The following is an 18908-nucleotide window of genomic DNA, read 5'->3' as shown; positions in this document are numbered from 1 at the left end:
CGTCTGAGTTCCAGTTTACGAAACTTTTAAAAAGGGAGTGGAGCATGTTCCGTGACGCTAGAGGTCTGACCATAATCTAGCTTTCCATCCATCGGGCTGCTCTTCTTTGGACATTTTCAATTTGACCTATTTGTATTTTTGTGTGGGGAGACCATACTTCGGAACCATATTCAAGCTGGGGTCTGGCTAACGTCTGGTAAGCGATGGACTTAATGGATTGGGATTTAACCTTTATGTTTCTGCGTAGGAATCCTAAGGTTGGCTTGCTTTCTTTGATGTCCTGTTTATGTGTGGGCATCCCATGTATGGTTTTCTGATATATTCATGCATCAATTGGTATTTAGCTGAGGTAACGATTCTAATTGGACTCAATGAAGTAGTATTGTGTTGGGATAGGATCCGATGTTTCCTTTTTGTGAGGCAGATAACTTGACACTTGGAGTGATTTAAATTCCATATCCCACTCCAACTCCACTTTTCTAACCAAATTTAAGGTCATTTTGGAGGATGACTGATTGTTTGCAGATGTCAGGGCAATGTATATTGCAGTACCGTCTGCAAACAAGCGAACCTGGGAATTTATGTTCGTAGGGAGGTAATTTCTTTAAAGAGAAACAGGAGGGGTCCTAGAACTGAGCCTTGGGGGACACTGCGGATACTGGGAAGGGTTAGAGAAGCTGCCAATTAGCACAACAGACTGCAGTCTGTTATCTAAAATCTTTTGACCGATCTTAAAGTAATTTTTACTGAGGTGACCAGGTCATTTGTCAACATAACAAGTTGCGTAACACATGACCTTTTTTCCCTGAAACCATGTTGGAGTTGGTAAAGGATGTTATGGTTGGTGAGGTTTAAACAATGGAAGGGGAAACTATGTATTCCATAACCTTACACAAAACACAATCATGTTGGACATACATTTAGTACTCCGAAACCTGAAAATTAAGATTTTTCACATTGGTAAGTTTGCATGTGACACCGCTTTCAAATTCGCATGTGAAAAATGGAAAAAACAACAGAAAATGAAACTAAAACGGAGTTCGAAGAAGTAAAGAATGATGACAGTGTAAAACTTGAAGATACAAATGCCGAAGATGGTGAAACACAAAAGAAGAAGAAAAAGAAACGGAAGAAGAAGAAAGGTTTTCATTTTTCGCTTTTTTGTTTACCGATCTTCGGGATACGTGTGATAATTCGGACAAATTTATATAGTTCGACTTCGAGATATCCGTGCGGACATCTGTTCCTATGTTATTTAAGACAAGATGTTCAATAAATTTGACTTTTGTTCAAGTAAGATTTTAAGAGACAATATTCATTAAATTTGTTGTTGGGAGCGTGAATTGAATGAGCACGTCAAAAGTTTTGTAATAAGGTAGAACTTTACAATTACAGTAATCAGTATTTATTTATCGGGAACAAGACACTTCACCTCCAGTCATTTCAAACAATCGGCTGCAGTTCCCCACCAAACACGTATGTTTTCCCCCCTTAACAGAGGTAAATGTTCCCCTCCAAACAAATAAAAACTAACAGAAAAAATGAAAAAGTTATGCTTTTTTGGACAAGTGAAACTGATATGAGTTTCACAGCCTTTTGTCAGGGGAATATTGTACAGTACGGCTTAAACAATTTTTCCAAAGTTTCCTGATGTTGGTCAAGCCTGACGTCTAATAGTTATTGCTCATAAACGCGTAGCATTTTGAAAAATTAAAAAAATGTCTGTTGACTTGCCTTTCAAGCTTTATTCAAAAGCTTATATTCTGTTCTTTCAATTGCATGGTCTATCATTAACAAAAACTTTCAAACAATGTACTTATTAATTAAAAATAAAGTATAAATATCAGTCTATTTTGCTCATCGGCCATACTGGTTAAGTAAGGCGTTTTACAGATTGATTCCAATTTTTTGAACGGAAAAATATATTCGAACACACTGACGGTGCATGGGAAATTATTTCGTTGGAAAAATATTCCGTTAGAAACTTCTGGACTCATTTAAACGCTTGCATTTGAATTAGCCAATCAGATTTCGCGCACTGTATGGCGGCCATTTGTATATCAGCTGTACAAGGAATTTAATTAAATGAGAGGATTTAATCATGACTTTTCGGATGTGACAGTTCAATAATTTTATTAAAAGGTATTCATTTTTTAGTTTTGTTCATAAATAGGTCAAAATTAATGTAAATACACGCTGTTTTAATTGTTTAAATTCATTAGATCTAAATCGATGTCTAATGTCATTTTTTTTGCTACACAATTTTGCAAAGATCTGTTAAGACCTAACGTAACATGGAAAATGAAAAATGTAAAATATCAGATTAATGAATGATAAATATGAAATAGGTTACGTATAGGTCTTATAATTAGGACTAGCCTATTTTCCCCTATCCCACAGGTCCAAAGATGGGCCCCATACCCCATCCAAATTATGTTTTTTTTTCCAATCCAAAAAAAACATTCTTCGGCAATTTGAAAGAAAAAGTAACGCATTTTCAATTTTGGTGTCGCGAAATAGCCTTACGGAATATATTTATGTTTTGTGAATAAAAACAGGATTTTTAATAAATATCAGTTTAACATTTGTACACATTTTAGCCTGTCCTTGAATTTTTGATATGACAGAAAAAGCCGAACTGTTTAAGTAAGATGTATTTAGATTTATTTTAACAATTGTAACACCTTGAATGCTAGCATATTTTCTCAAATTAGAAAATTTCATGAAGACTTTTTTTCCAAAATTTGACATGTGGCGTTTTCCCAAAATAGAGGAAAAAGGCCTGCTGTGATGTCCCTGCAATAGTTGTAATTTTCCGCTCATCACCTGATCGGTTGAAATTCATGCTGCGGGATATCGTCACCATGGATTGCTTGAAATGTTGCACAATAGCACCATTTATACATAAACTTAAAACACAAGCTTTGTTTCCGGGTTTGGTTCATTAAATTTGTGTATGAAAATTTCCAGCGGTCGATTGCATCGGCCAGGTTCTATTGCATCGATGAGTAGCTCTGAATTTTTTTTTAATCACTGCAAATGTAACAGATCTGTACTGTGACATATGACTGTTCTATCTAAAATATTGAATTGCAAAATGATTTGCCTTCACTTGAACAATATGCAACTCGGATACTGAGAGCATTTAATATCGGCTTGTATTCTGGCTGACCTTTGTGAAATGAAACATATCTTATACATTATTCCAGTGATCCTTTACTTTTGTTGATTTTCCACTCATCCTGTTGTATAATCAAATTACATTTTTCTACTCATCCTGCTATAGCTGTCATTGAATGATTCAAGGCAAGGCATTAATCAACGATATATCAGTATAGAATAACAAATATCACCGATACACCAATATATCGATAATTACCTAAAATTATATGTACTTGTGTGTCATTCACTTTTATACCTGTTTAAATGTTTTTCAGTTGAAAACATGTTCCGTTCAGTGGCTTGTTTATAAAGGACCATTGCATGATTTTTATCCAGACCATTTTTTTGTCATCATTGCTGTGAAATATTTCCACTATCTAACAACAGATAATGTTAGACATGGGTACCTGCTTCTGTATAAGTTTTAGGTGAATTTTCTTAATTTCTAAACTTAATAAATAAGTCTTCATACTGCCCCTTCCCATCAGTGAATGGAAAACTTTTTACTGTCAAAGTCACTTACATGTAGGCTATGTCCATGAAAATGTCATGTAAATGTAGGCACAGCCATTTTTAAGTAGGTCTAAAATTTTAGCAAAAGTTGTCACAAGGTTTTCCAAATCATTTAAATCATGGAGAAATTGATGAAAAGAAATGTCATTGATTAACATACATACACAACGATAACAAATTGGCTGGAACTTCTTGCCGACTAAACAACAAAACAATTTGCTATATCCCTCTCATTTGATATATAACCAGTGATTTTTCCCCCTGTATTTTACAGCTAAATAAAGGCTTATTTGACATAGCTCAAAATAGGTTTATTTTTCCCATAAAAATGCTAATTTTTTCTCTTAAAATGCCATGTGCACAATCATTCTTCATGAGAGCAACTAACTTTATATCAGCTTGAAGACAGAAAGCTGTCCCTATAGATTGCCTCTGTTATGTGCCATGCGTGTTAAATTGAATTGAATTTGAAAATTTTATCAAATGAGTCGGGGAAATTCCTTTCTCAGTGGTTTGGAGTTTCATTTTTCTGATTTGATTTTTTACATGCTATATTTTCCCCCTTGAGAAAGCCACAGGTTGTTTTGAAAATTGAAAAAAAAAATCACTGATGATACTACATGTATGTTTATATTATTTTCCAATTCTTTTAACATTGCTAGACTGACAGGACTATAAAGTTCTTTATATTTTTTATGCTAGTCTAATATGAATTTTAACTAGAATCGGGCTCCGGCTTTGTCCATTTTCTGTAGACTGGAACTGCCTTAATCATGGAAGGCCCCTTTAATAAAAGTGGGAAAAAATCTGTTTTACCTGCTACCATGGAAAATAATTGTTGCAAAAGTATTGTTAGCATTCATTGTTCATTCTAAACTGTGCCATTGCACCTGTAGTTCTCTAAAAATACAAAGGGGTGCAACTTTTTCTCATCAACAAGTATATCATGTATCACATTTTGGCAAGATTGAATATTTCTGTCCTTTAAGAACCATCTCTGCTTGCCAAAACTGTTTTTCAATGTGAAGTTTTAAACAGTTTTCACATAATTTATTCTGGTGAATAACTTACAGCCATTTTTGATCTTTTGTTGATAATATTTCAGAGATAATTACTCTCAGAGCATACATAGAGGAAAATTCAAATGACCGGTGTAGGTCAACATTCTGGTGCTGTATTGATTAAAAGATAGGTAAAGAGGAAATGCGTATATCCTGAAGACGTCAAATTCCTATTGCAAAATGACTAACAGGAAGTGAAGTATCCTGTTTTTTGTTTTGCGTGGTAATGATTTTTAACATGTATATTTACAGCTGATGATGAAGGCCAACAAGGGAGAGGGTTAACAATATCTCTGACAAAACTAGAAAATCAGAATATCATAGAAGGAGCTTGAGGGAGAAACTGCAGGTAAATATGAGAATAGTTAGCTATCTGAGGTCTAATCCTTCACCACTAGAAAATCCCAATCGTTATCACCTTATATAAAATGTGGTATTTATTAAAACACCTGTTAACTAGGGGTTGTCAAGTTTTATTTGTTTTAAATAGGTTCACATCAAGACAGGGACTTTTGGATTCTTTCATGTGAGGAAAGCTATCCAACTAGCTTACAGTAATGTCCAGTGGTTCTGCTCAGGTGCCCGTTTGTACCTGAAATAATGCACGGGAGGGCACCTGAGGTCTTCCTCCACCAGTAAGGCTGGAATGTCGCCATGTGACCTATACTGTATCGTTGTGAAAAAACCCAATCAAACAAACAAAATGAAGTTGTAAAATCGAAGAAAATGTATTTTTTTTACTTTATTGATATCAGTGTTATTGATTTTATCCAGAATATAATAGTGTAAGTACTTTATTTTGAATTTTAAAGATCCTGTATGTTTTGTGATTGATATTGTTACTGTGTGTATACCACACTTGCAAAAAATCATATATGTATATAATTATGCAAATAAAACAATTTTTCAAACATCAAACAATATGTAAATGTGTACTGCAAATATTTGTGCACATTATATTTAATCAATGAATAACATGCATTCATTTCTTATTGGAAAATTTGACTTAGAATTTATAGAAAGTAAATTTCTAATTACCTCCCTTTATTTACATGAAATGTTTAATTAGGTAATATCTTTATAAATAATGCTTATTGGAACTTACAGTAGTTTGACAAATCTTAATTTGAGCATCATATTTATGAAATAAAACCATGAAAAAATTGTGTTACAGCATCTTTAAGGCTTTAAAAATCTGTTGAAAAACTTGAAAAATTGTTAAACCTTGTTCAGAAAATTTGTGTGAACCAATATATATTAAAGATAATTGTGACTGACATTTTTCTATTTAGAAGGAGAAGATGGAGAGAAGAAGAAAAAAAAGAAAAAGAAGAAGAAAGGAGGTAATTGTGCACTCTCATAGTAAACCATGTAAATAAACGCATGCTTTTGTAATTTTTGAAATTTAATTGTTTGTTTGTTCTTTATCAACATTCATATGGTATACGATAAGGTCCATTATAATTCAGGAGTAACACCATTGTAACTTTATTGTCAACTTGACTGTAAGATTGATGTAAGGTTATATGTGGAAATTAATTTCCCTTACATTAATAACCGGTTTAAAGATATGCTACATGTATGCTCAAATTTGATACTTGAAAATGCAGGTAAAACTATACAGTATCTTGTAAAATAAAACATCTTTTTAGTACAAACTATTGAAAATTTTACATTTTAAATACTACACACTTAATGTAAACACATTATGATTACATCATGTCATTAAAAAGACGCCAGATTTTTGAAGAATTGTCTAAATTGACGACAAAAAATAGGGAACGTAGATTCCAAAACATAGTTTATGCATTCTGTTATTCAGATTAGACAGATTCAGTTAGAATTTTCTAGATTTGAATAAACTTCTGCATTTAAAGTAGGTAATAAAAGTATTTTACCCAAAGATAAGCATAGTATATCTTTAAGGTTGTCCTAGATTTTCATTATACTTTGCCGCACTACTTTTTTATGTAAATGGTGCTTTCTTATAGGTTAACCTCTGTGACGTTATTATTATCCCCCGCCGAAAAATTTCGGCGGAGGATATAGAAATAGTCTCCGTCCGTCCTTCCGTCCGACATTTTTGTCCGGAGCATATCTCTAAAAGTATTTGAGTTATCAACTTGAAACTTCATAGGTGGATAGACCTCATTGAGGAGGAGTGCAGTGCACAAGAATGATAACTCTACCTTGCATGATTTTTGAGTTATTGCCCTTTGTTATTTTTCAAAATTGATTTTTGTCCAGAGCATAACTCCAAAAGCCTATGAGATATTAACATGAAACTTCATAGGTGCATAGATCTCACTCAGGAGGTGTGCAGTGCACAAGAATGATAACTCTACCTTTCATAATTTTTGAGTTATTGCCCTTTGTTATTTTTCATACCTAATTTTTCACCTGAGTTGAGCATAACTCAAAAAGTGTTTGAGATATCAACATGAAATGTCATAGGTGGATAGATCTTATTGAGGAGGAATGTTGTGCGCAAGAATGATAACTCTTCCCTATACAATTTTTGAGTTATTGCCCTTTGTTTTTTTTCATGCTATTTTGTCCAGAGCTTATCTGAAAAAGTATTTGAGGTATCAACTTGAAACTTCATAGTTGGATGGATCTCATTGAGGAGGAGTGCAGTGCACAAGAATGATAACTCTACCTTGCATAATTTTTTAGTTATTGCCCTTTGTTATTTTTCATTCTATTTTGTCCAGACTTTATCTCAAAAAGTATTTGAGGTATCAACTTGAAACTTCATAGGTGGATGGATCTCATTGAGGAGGAGTGCAGTGCACAAGAATGATAACTCTACCTTTCATAATTTTTGAGTTATTGCCCTTTGTTATTTTTCATACCTAATTTTTCACCTGAGTTGAGCATAACTCAAAAAGTGTTTGAGATATCAACATGAAATGTCATAGGTGGATAGATCTTATTGAGGAGGAATGTTGTGCGCAAGAATGATAACTCTTCCCTATACAATTTTTGAGTTATTGCCCTTTGTTTTTTTTCATGCTATTTTGTCCAGAGCTTATCTGAAAAAGTATTTGAGGTATCAACTTGAAACTTCAAAGATGGATGGATCTCATTGAGGAGGAGTGCAGTGCTTAAGAATGATAACTCTACCCTGCATTATTTTTGAGTTATTGCCCTTTGTTATTTTTCAAAATTAATTTTTGTCCAGAGCATAACTCAAAAAGCCTTTGAGATATCAAAATGAAACTTCATATTTAGGATACTTTCCAAGACGGTAATTTGTCTTTCATCGCAAATTCAGAAATTGTGTGGAATCAGTAGCTGGTCAATTCCAGGAAAAAATTGCGATTACTTGTTATTTATCCAGGAAAGCTGGTTAGGAGAAGGATTGTCTAGATATGACTAAAAAATGTTTAAAAACCAGATAAATGAATAAACAAACAAACTTTCAAAGACTCATACCTCACTGTATTTTATGTCTTACAGAATTATGCCCCTTTCTTGAAGATGATATAATTTTTGTTTCAGGTACAAATAAGCAACAAACAGATCCACCGTCAATATCAATAGCAGAGCTGTATACAGATGGTAACTTCCCAGAGGGAGAAATATTGGATCATCCTATTGCAGCTAATGAGTAATTTTATCTCTACTTTTGTTCTTTGTTGTTGTTTTATTTGTTGCCCAACATATTACTTACTTGCCCATTTGTAGTATCATGTCTTTACAATGGCAGACTGATATTTTGTTTCAATTATTCCATTGACACTTTTTTTTCTCGTAAATTTTGCACATCATTTTTGAAGTAAATTATTATAAGTAAGTTATCTAGAAACATGATTTAAAAATACTGTTAATGGATGAGGCAGTGTTGGTTGAAGTTATTTGAAAGGAATGATGTCAAAATTTCTTGTTGGAGCGGGATGGGGGGGGGGGGCGCATCTGTGGCTTAGTGATTTAAGTCGTTAACTTTGAACCCCTTATAGTTGAGGCTTCAAATCCTGCCAGGGCCTTTGAATTCTTCCATGTGAGCAAGCTAGCTATCTACCATAGGGAACGTTTTGGTCCTATCAAGAACTGCTCACCTGAAATAATGCAAGGAAGGGCACCTGAAGTCTTCATGTACCAGTAAAGATAGAAAATCGCCATATGACCTTTAAAATTACGTCGAAATTATTTCTTCTGATTTTAAAATTGGAACTTGAAATCTGTTACAGTCAGACAGCAAAGGACAGATTCTCAAGTGAAGAAAAGAGAGCATTAGACAGGGCCAATACAGATCTTTATCAAGAAGTTAGATTAGCTGCTGAGGCACATAGACAGGTAAACAAATTAATCTGAAGGTCAAGCATACTTTTTTCCTATCATTTTGGAACAATTATAATCAGTGATGGTATAATTAGAAAGAACATGTGTTGCAAATTGTGAAAAAAAGTATTTGTAATGACATATTTTTACCATGTCTACATGATAACAGTTCAAACTTTGATTTTGCACTGAACTTCGTCACTAGGAAGTATGGAGTCTATTTGTAAAATGGCCTAACAGTTTCAAGTAATACAGGGTTGTTGGCCTTGATAGGCATTTTTTGCTTTATCTATTTTGATAGCAGTTTTATCATTAATTTGGCTAACCAATACTTGTTTGTAATCTTAGGTGTTTCCTGTTGCTAATTGGTGATGAATAAGTTTGAGATAGACAAGTACCTGGATACTTTAAATATATAGAGATAGTTCCTGATTTTTACAATATTTACCTCCCTTGCCAAAAGAAGCAGCCATGTTTGTGGTCGATATTCATGCAAACTTTTCTTTAAAACATAAAATCATTTTCATTTAATGAAATACGATGGGACCTCATTTCCAGTAATAAATTTAAATCATCCTGTACATGTACATGCTTTGTCTATTCAATGATCAAGATCTTAGAAATGATAAGACTTTGCTGAAAAAAGATGTAAAATAATGTAATGAGAGAAACAGTTAAATGTTATAGACATTAACTGAATATACTCTAGCAATACAGGGTACTTGTTATCATAAGGTGTCGGAAAATGGAAAAAAAATTGAGTTTTAACCGTCCCTCATTTTCAACACATTTATTACTTTTACAGACAAGACAGCATATGCAAAAAATAATTAAACCTGGCATGACTATGATTGAAATATGTGAAACACTGGAAGGGATATCAAGAAAGTTGATTGGTGAGAAAGGACTTGAAGCTGGTTTGGCTTTCCCTACAGGCTGTTCACTAAACCATTGCGCTGCTCACTACACACCAAATGCCGGGGACCCGACTGTGTTACAGTATGATGATGTTTGCAAGATTGACTTTGGAACACACATAAATGGTGGGATATATGTTGTGTGTTTGTTTTAAGAAGCAATTTCAAATCTACAATTCATTGATTTATTAATATGTAATGTCAAAACAAGCAAGATAAGTGTTAGGACAAAAAAAGAGAACCCCCCCCCCCCCCCCCAATAAAAAAAGGAAAAAAAAAACAATAACAAAAAAAACCAGAGAACTAAACTAAAGTTGTGTAAACCAAACATAAGTTTCATAAACAAAGTCAAAGTCTTGTTATCCAAACCAAAGTATAATGTCAAGTAAACCAGGTGGCAGATTAGCCATTAAGTCTGTACATATTATGAAATTTTCCCGAAATTGATGAACGGTTTTGTCCAGATTGAAAGATGGACATATCCATTTTAGATATTCAGTGTTGTAACTGTATTAACAAAACCTAGAAGCCCAGAAAACTGAGTCATAATACATATGCTCAAATGTAAAATGATTTTGATGAAAACCTCATAGTTTAAAAATTGGTACGCACATGAGTTATGATTAAGAAGTTTAACAGTTATTCTATATTGGGCTTTCTGTAGTTGGTAGGAAGATTTCTTTGTATCTTACGACTTACCATGGACACTTTATTTTAAGTCTTATTCATAGAACTAGCCTGTATGAAAGTTACATGGATATGTTTTAGCACTTTAATTGTAAATAAACATTTATTAAACTTTTACTGTATATTGTAGGTCACATCATAGACTGTGCTTTCACAATGACCTTTAACCCAAAGTATGACAAACTTTTAGAGGCTGTAAAAGCTGCTACAAACACTGGAATAAAGGTAAAATCTTTACAGTTATTAAACATTTATAACTGATTTTGTATAACAGGGTGTCATTTGGATGCCTTTATCATGTGAAGTGAGGTTTCATTGAGTGAGTTGTCATTGGTTCAAAATGGGGCGTCAGTGTCACAGTGGTAAAGGTCACTGTGACTTAAAAACACTTGCCTTTCAACACTGTAGGTTCAGCCCGTGTGAGGGTTTTCGGATTCTTGGTGTGAGAAAGCTATCCAGGTAGCTTGCAGACCTTGTTCTACACAGGTGCCTCTTTGTGCCTGAAATAATGTACAAAGGGTCCCTTGAGTTTTTCTCAACCAGTAAAGCCTGAAAGTCGCCACATGACCTTAATGTGTTGTTGTGACGTGGAACCTTCAGTTTCAGTATTCAGTTGGCAATTACAGGTAGGTTAACTAGGAAAAGCGGTGATGTGGTGACTGTTGAGAAGTCTTCATGACAAGAAATGTTTAAATGTTTAAAAACAAACAAAACATAGATTATTGATTGAATTTTTATTCCAATTCAGGAGGCTGGTATAGATGCCAGACTTGGTGAGGTTGGATCTGCCATACAGGAGGTCATGGAATCTTATGAAGTAGAACTAGACGGAAAAACTTATCAAGTTAAATCAATACGAAACCTCAATGGTCATTCTATAGGTCCATATAGAATACATGCAGGGAAGACTGTGCCAATTGTTAAAGGCGGGGAGCAAACCAAAATGGAGGTAATATAAGTCAGGTGTAATATAAGAAATTGAGCTTTATTTGTATTTGTAAATCATTTGTAATTTTGTTCAATAACCAAAATATTTCTGTGAACATTTTCAAATCTGCAGGAAATAATAATACATATAAATATAACGTAATGTACATATAATGTTTATTCTAGTTTCAAGTTTGTAAAGTAGCGTCATGGCCTAGTGGTTAATGCTTCAGACTAGTTATTTCAAAATTGCTGGCCCATAGATCAAACCCTATCAAGAGTTTTCTTGAGCAAGGAACTTTTTTGCTCACTGCTTTTTAGCTCGACTTTTCTATGAAAAGGGGAGCTATCCTACTCGCCCCGGCGTCGGCGTTGGCGTCACACCTTGGTTAAGTTTTTCGTACCACCCCACTTTATTTCAGAAGTATTACAAGTATGGCTTTGAAACTTACCATACTTGTTCACCATCATAACCTCCATCTACAGACAAGAGTACATAACTCTGTCAAGGTTTTTGACAGAATTATGGCCCTTTTTTGACTTAGAAAGTGTATTGAGCTTGGTTAAGTTTTTTGTACCACCTCACTTTATTTCAAAACCATTGGAGGTATTGCTTTGAAACTGACCATACTTGTTTACCATCACGACCTTCATCAACAGACAAGAGGACATAACTCTGTCAAGGTTTTTGACAGAATTATGCCCCTTTTTGACTTAGAAAAATACATTGAATATGGGTAAAATCCACTTATTGCCTTAACCCTTTGAGATATTGCTTTGAAACTTTTAATGCTATTTCACATCATTACCCCATCTGTACGCAAGAGAAGGTAACTCTGTCAAGGATTTGTTTTAAAAATTAAGGCCTTTTATCGACTTAGAATCTTGGTTAAGTTTTTAGTACCAGTCCACTTTTTGACTGAACTGTTTGAGATATTAATTTGAAAGTTGGAATACTTGTTTACAATCATGATTCCCAAAAACATGTCCAGGAGAAGGTAATTCTGTCAAAGATTTTATTTGAATTATGGCCCTTAACTGTCAATGTTTTGTATTATAGGCAAGCAGTGTTCAAGGGTATCACACAATTCAGTAAAATAATTCTTCACTAAATATCTTAATGCTCATGGCCATTGTTCACTTTAAAAATACAGAGATTCTTGTATTGCCTTTTACTGCAAAAACTTTTTTTATTGGCAAGCAATAAAAAAGTCGAGCGCGCTGTCTTACGGACAGCTCTTGTTAGTACCAGTTGGTTCAAGGAACGGATTTAAAAGTGATCGCTTTTCGTCCGCCGTCCGTCCGTAAACTTTTGCTTTAAATGACATCTCCTTATAAACCACTAAGCTAATTTCATCCAAACTTCACAGGAATGTTCCTTTGGTGGTCACCTTTAAAAATTGTTCAAAGAATTTAATTCCATGCAGAACTCTGGTTGCCATGGCAACCGAAAGAAAAAACTTTAAATATCTTCTTTTAAAAAACCCAAAGAGCTAGAGCTTAGATATTTGGCATGAAACATCTTCTAGTGAGTGTCTACCAAGTTTGTTCAAATAAAAGCCCTGGGGTCAAAATTGGTCCCGCCCCAGGGGGTCATTGATTTTCCCTATATGTATATAGTAAAAACTTAAAAAATCTTCTTTTAAAGAACCCAAAGAGATAGAGCTAAGATATTTGGCATGAAACATCTTCTAATGATTGTCTACCAAGTTTGTTAAAAAAAAGCCTTGGGGTCAAAATTGGCCCCGCTCCGGGGGTCATTGATTTCCCTTAATAAGTGTATGGCAAAAACTTAAAAATCTTCTTTGAAAAAACCCAAATAGCTAAAGTTTAGATATTAAGCATGAAACATCTTCTAGTAAGTGTCTACAAAGTTTGTTCAAATAAAAGCCCTGGGGTCAAAACTGGCCCCGCCTCAGAGGTGTCATTGTTTTTAACTATATGTGTATTGTAAAAACTTAAAAAATCTTCTTTTAAAAAACCCAATGAGCTAGAGGTTAGATGTGTAGCATGAAACATCTTCTTGTGGGTGTTCAAATAAAAGCGGTTGGGATAAAATTGGCCCTGCCAGGGGGGGGGGGGGACGGAGGTCATTGTTTTTCATTATATGTGTGTAGTAAAAACTTAACATCATGGAACATCTTCTAATGGGTGTCTTCCAAGTTTGTTCAAATAAAAGCCCTGGGGTTTAAACTGGCCCCGTTCCGGGGGCCTATATACAGGTGAGCGACCTCAGGGCCATCATGGCCCTCTTGCTGTAAGCTTCCAACACGATGGAACTAAATTAAATTCTGAATTAATAAAGCTTAGAAATAGTTTAAAGATTTAAAATTTGTCAATAATATTTTACTATGATTTACATATTCACAGAAAATAGCATTTTCAAGATAGTGGATACATATTCCGACTGTCAGTTTTGTTTATGCAGCCACTTTCACCATCCAGAAACTAGAATTGACATTATAGGTATCTTTATTACCTGAGAATAAGAAGCTGTTTAGAGAAAATCCAAGGGACGACAAGTGAAATCAGGAAATCAGTTTTATTTTAAAACCATGCATTGCTTCAGTTTGGTTTTGAAACCATGTATTGCTTTTTATAGAAGCTATATTTCTTAATATATGACTCTAAAGTGCTTAGTATATGACTATATTCTGAGTATATGTCTCAGATTATGGCTCTATATTTCTAAGAGACTATATATTTCTTAGTGTTATTATTATTATGTCTAACACAGATAAACAGGATGTATATTGTTTGAGAATTTTTCTTTCACTTTTAACAAAATTATTAAATTGTTTGCAGGAAATGGAATTCTATGCTATAGAAACATTTGGTAGTACAGGAAGAGGTGTTGTTCATGATGATATGGAAACCTCACACTACATGAAAAACTTTGATGTCGGCCATGTACCTTTAAGGTTTGTGGATTGAAAAATAAACGCATTTGCTCGTATCATCATATCATTTGTATAATATACTTATCTTAATTCAGTTTTTGCAATTTCAGTAGACAAGTGGAAAGCTGGACAATATACAGACAACATGCTGGTTTATTGAGCAGCAAGATACATTATACTTATCCCTAAACCTCCTAAATTTACATAATGAATTTGCCCTGCTTTGAATTTGGAACAGTCCATTCAAAGTCTAAGGGATTTCAATATCAAAATACAAAAATTGAGCTACAAAATGCTCAGAGCCTGGTGGGGGTGTGTGGCCAGTATCAGTCGGTTCCAGCAGGTTAAGGTTTAATAATGTTACTAAGACTCGGCTTGATTTTGTCTTCTACAGAAAATACTTTTACCATATTCAAATTATTAATTCCAATCCTTTAATGTGATGTACAGTATCAATGGAAAGTCTGAAATTAAATTGAATAATTGAATTATAAAACAAATATCAGCTTTGAATTTCATATTGTTAATAGTACATAGTATTAGAAATTAAAAAAAAAATGTCCAAACTTATGAAGCATGTGCATTATTTTACTAAATCCTTACATTAAGCATAAAATCAGATTTTGCACAGTAAAAGATATTTTCAACTTTACATTTGCAGTAGTTATCATTGATATTTTTAGAATAACATGCATGATCACCAAGTGGCATTATTGCCACAGTTTTTTTGTGATTACGCACTAAAGAAAGTATACAACTTTTCGATTTCTACCATAGTCGTTGATTTTCTTTTATTTCTCAGATTACAAAGAGCTAAAACATTGCTTAACACAATCAATCAGAACTTTGGGACGTTAGCATTCTGTCGACGATGGTTGGACCGTCTTGGGGAGTCTAAATACCTCATGGGCTTGAAGAACCTCTGTGATGTTGGCATCTTAGACCCGTATCCTCCCCTGTGTGATATAAAGGGCTGTTACACCGCCCAGTTCGAGCACACGTTACTCCTGAGGCCAACCTGCAAGGAAATTATCAGCCGAGGAGACGACTTTTAACCATTACACTGCTATATTTTTGTATAATGGTCTAGACCGGTTTTGAACTGAATCTATTCTAGTGGCAAAGACTTAACACTTTCCATTCAGACAGGTTTAAAGTTTAAGCTGAAAATATTGTATCTATGATGCAAAGAGTAATTTACAAGTTTTTTTCCCCAAATGGTTTTGATATAAAAAAAGCATAGAAATTTAGAAGTTGAGGGTTGTCATGTCAAACTGCTCAAGTATGCTGGCTGGCCTCATTTTATCACTTATACTGGTACAAAGGCAAGTCCTTATTGCCACTAGCAGTGAAAGAGTTCTTTAAACAGTTATACACCTTGTTATTAGCTGTAAATACAATGTGATGAAATACAGTAGCAAAATAAATTCGATATGATATCTTCAGATTGTAGTGATATTCTTACCTATAAACAAAAATATATGCTTGGTTAATAATATGTTAAGAATACTGTCTTTGTAACTGTTACTATTTCAAGTAAGAAGTAATTAAAATCATATTTAGCTCACCTGTGCTCATGGTGAGCTTCTGTGATCCCCTATGTCTGTGTTCTTGTCTGTTTATACTCAACAATTACTTTAAACCACATATCTTTTGTAACGAATGTCTAGATATTAACCACAATTAACTGGAATGATTTTCATCGTGATTTACGGATGTATGTACTGGCCTGACTATATACTGGTGTCAAAGGCTGGTCACTTTCTGTTCAAACGGCGATTAAGGGTTAGTGCAGAAAATATATCATATCTAGAATAATTGATTTTGCTTGCCACGTAAGATTTTTATATTTCATTTAAATTTGTTAGTGTGAAAAATTGGAAGTTTATCATAAAATTTTCACTAGTTTGACAGCATGTGTACAAGCTTGACAGTGCGCATGTTAATATAAAAGCTAAGAACTTGCACAGGTTCAAACGTGACAGCACATGTGGTCAAGTATGACTTGCATTGGCACAAAGTTGAAACTGAATCAGTTTTTTAAGCCATTTGTTTTGTTTTTACTTTTATTAAGAAATCGGCTTTTTTAATAGAGTTTTCATTGATATTGTCAAACCTGGATTGTAATACATATTGTAATACATTGATTGTTATAAATGGAAAAAAATATTTGAAATGTTAAAAAGTCTAGAAACCACTGACAGTACTTGGCGTGCAAGTAAGTTTAACAAGTATCGAGGAATGAGGATACTTTACCAGGGTACATATAGTTGACACTGCTCTGAAGTTACCGGTACACTGGCATATTGTTGAACCGCTTCTTTTTAAGAAATACAAAATTGTTAAGTGTCAATATATAGTTTATCAGTATTTCATAATTGTATAAAGATATATTTTCCAAAAAGCTCATATTATTTTACAAAAAGTGTATTTGGAATGGCTCTTAAATGTTTTTTTATGACCGCCTCCGTGGTTGAGGGGTTAGAGTCAATGACTTCTAATCCAGTTACCTCTCTGGCGTGGGTCCGATCCCCGGGAGATGCTTTGGTAGTTTAGCGCGGAGGAAGGTAGTCTGGTACTGGTGTAACTCTCCAGGAACGATGGTTAGGAAACTACCCGAAATACTGTTGGAAAAAGGCGTAAAATGAAACAAACAAACAATTAAATCTTGTAGAAACTATGGTACATCATTGTGGAAATTGTGTAATTTTAATATGTTGAGCAGCATATAAACTCTTTAATTTGTGTTAAACTGAAAATAATTGATATTATAGTGTGCTATTGAAAAAAAAGTGCTGAAATAAAAAATTGATTAATCGTTGTTGTTATTGTCATTTCAAAATTAATGCAAGACATATACATATAGACAATGTAATTTTAGTTTGTCAATAACTGCTGTGTCGGAGTATAAAAAACTTAAATGTAGCCTATTACTTATATAGTTAAAATGCTTAACATCAAAGGGGCATTTGTAGCAGTATTATTCTGAAATAAGAAATGTATGAAAAGTTCTAGTCAGAAGTGCAAGAGAAACCTTTATATTTGAAAGAAAACTGTCAGACTATATTAATGGACTACATGTATATTTAAAATACATATTTTAGAACATATACAAGTATAATTATAGAAAAAAAAGAAAGTCTTTGGATAATTCTCTGTAAATTTTTTATGCTGAGGGAAACAACTGATTTCTTTATTACAGGCGCAGCATTCAATATGTTAAAGGAAAACACAATACCAAACTATGTAATGGATGTGAATATTTCAGCATTGATTTCAAAGTGGCAAACATTAAACTTTTTTTATGGTCGTGCAAGAACTGAAATGTAGCCTTTTACTTAAATATTGTAAAAGGTATCATAGATAAAACTTGGTTTACTTGTTTATCATGACAAGGTGCAATTGTAAACTAGGGGCATAATTCTGAAAACTTTATTTTCAGAGTTATGTCCGTTTTTAACTTGAATCTTTTGACAAAATGGCCATATATAATAAAGAAGAATGATTTTAAAACTATGAAAGGTATCTACATGAAACTTGGAAACATGACCAGGTACAATTGTATTGTTAGACAAAGGACAAAATTCTGAACAATGTCTTTCAGTTTTAAAGACCCTGTTCTGAAAGCATTATTTTTGGAGTCATACCCCTTAACTTCAAAGAAATTACACAGTTCTTAGACTAAGGACATTGAAAAGGGGTATTTCCCCTTTTGATTTGAATAATGATAACAATTGGTTAATGATGGTTGTTGCCCTTAACAGATGAGCGTTTACATCGCATGGTTTGCTCTTAATAAAGATGAGGGCCAAGACCATTTCTAATTCTATATTACATTTATAAGCTTGAGCATTGGGAAACGCATCTGAAATTACTAAATTGGCACAAAATATGTGTTTCAAATAAAATTTACCTTGGCTGTGGATATTGGTAACTCAGTTACAAATTCTTGATGACTTAGTAGTATTTTTTTTGTAGAAACACAGGAAAACTATATATGACTGTACCAATTTTAGGACAGAGTTCTATTTAACAAATGCCGATAAACTGTTGTATTCCAATCCTAAAGAATGCTGTTAATTTGTTCATTAGTGATATGTCAATGGCCCTTTTTTATTCTGATTTGCGCACGTACACGATAATAATCATAAATATTGGATGAATTAATATATTGAATCTAGTTTTGTTTTAATTCATGATTTATTTTAACTCATTTATTTAACCCTAAAATGATATCACCAATGAGGAATTTTCCTTGCTATAAGTATAAAAGCAAGCCAATTTACGCAAGCCAATTTACACAACAAATGACAAGACTTCGTACTATGTGTGTGGTGTTGGTGTTGTTGTTAGATTACCCTGGGCAGTAAGCCACTTTGAATTCACCAGAGTACAGTTCAGGCAGCACATCATTTCTGGGCATGTTGTCAAGCAGTCAACAATTACTCAGTCATGTA

The 18908-nt window shown here is 33.6% G+C and overlaps 1 protein-coding gene across 1 annotated transcript; it reads left to right on the top strand.

Moving 5' to 3' along the window:
- The first annotated feature begins 953 nt into the window (after positions 1–953).
- On the top strand, positions 954–17268 carry LOC132748168 (methionine aminopeptidase 2-like). The gene is made up of 11 exons (XM_060737719.1): positions 954–1142; positions 4989–5065; positions 5227–5320; positions 6029–6079; positions 8241–8349; positions 8930–9035; positions 9826–10063; positions 10755–10849; positions 11373–11573; positions 14357–14472; positions 15254–17268. Exons 1-11 carry the CDS (start codon positions 1004–1006, stop codon positions 15504–15506), a joined length of 1479 nt encoding a protein of 492 aa, XP_060593702.1. The 5' UTR covers positions 954–1003; the 3' UTR covers positions 15507–17268.
- Positions 17269–18908: the final 1640 nt, after the last annotated feature.

The sequence above is a fragment of the Ruditapes philippinarum genome, unplaced genomic scaffold (assembly GCF_026571515.1).
Source record: "Ruditapes philippinarum isolate M1 unplaced genomic scaffold, ASM2657151v2 ctg3175_1_1_1_1, whole genome shotgun sequence".
Classification (NCBI taxonomy): Eukaryota; Metazoa; Mollusca; class Bivalvia; order Venerida; family Veneridae; genus Ruditapes; species Ruditapes philippinarum.
Note: the sequence above shows the minus strand (reverse complement) of the source record. Positions and strands in the feature narration are given on the sequence as shown.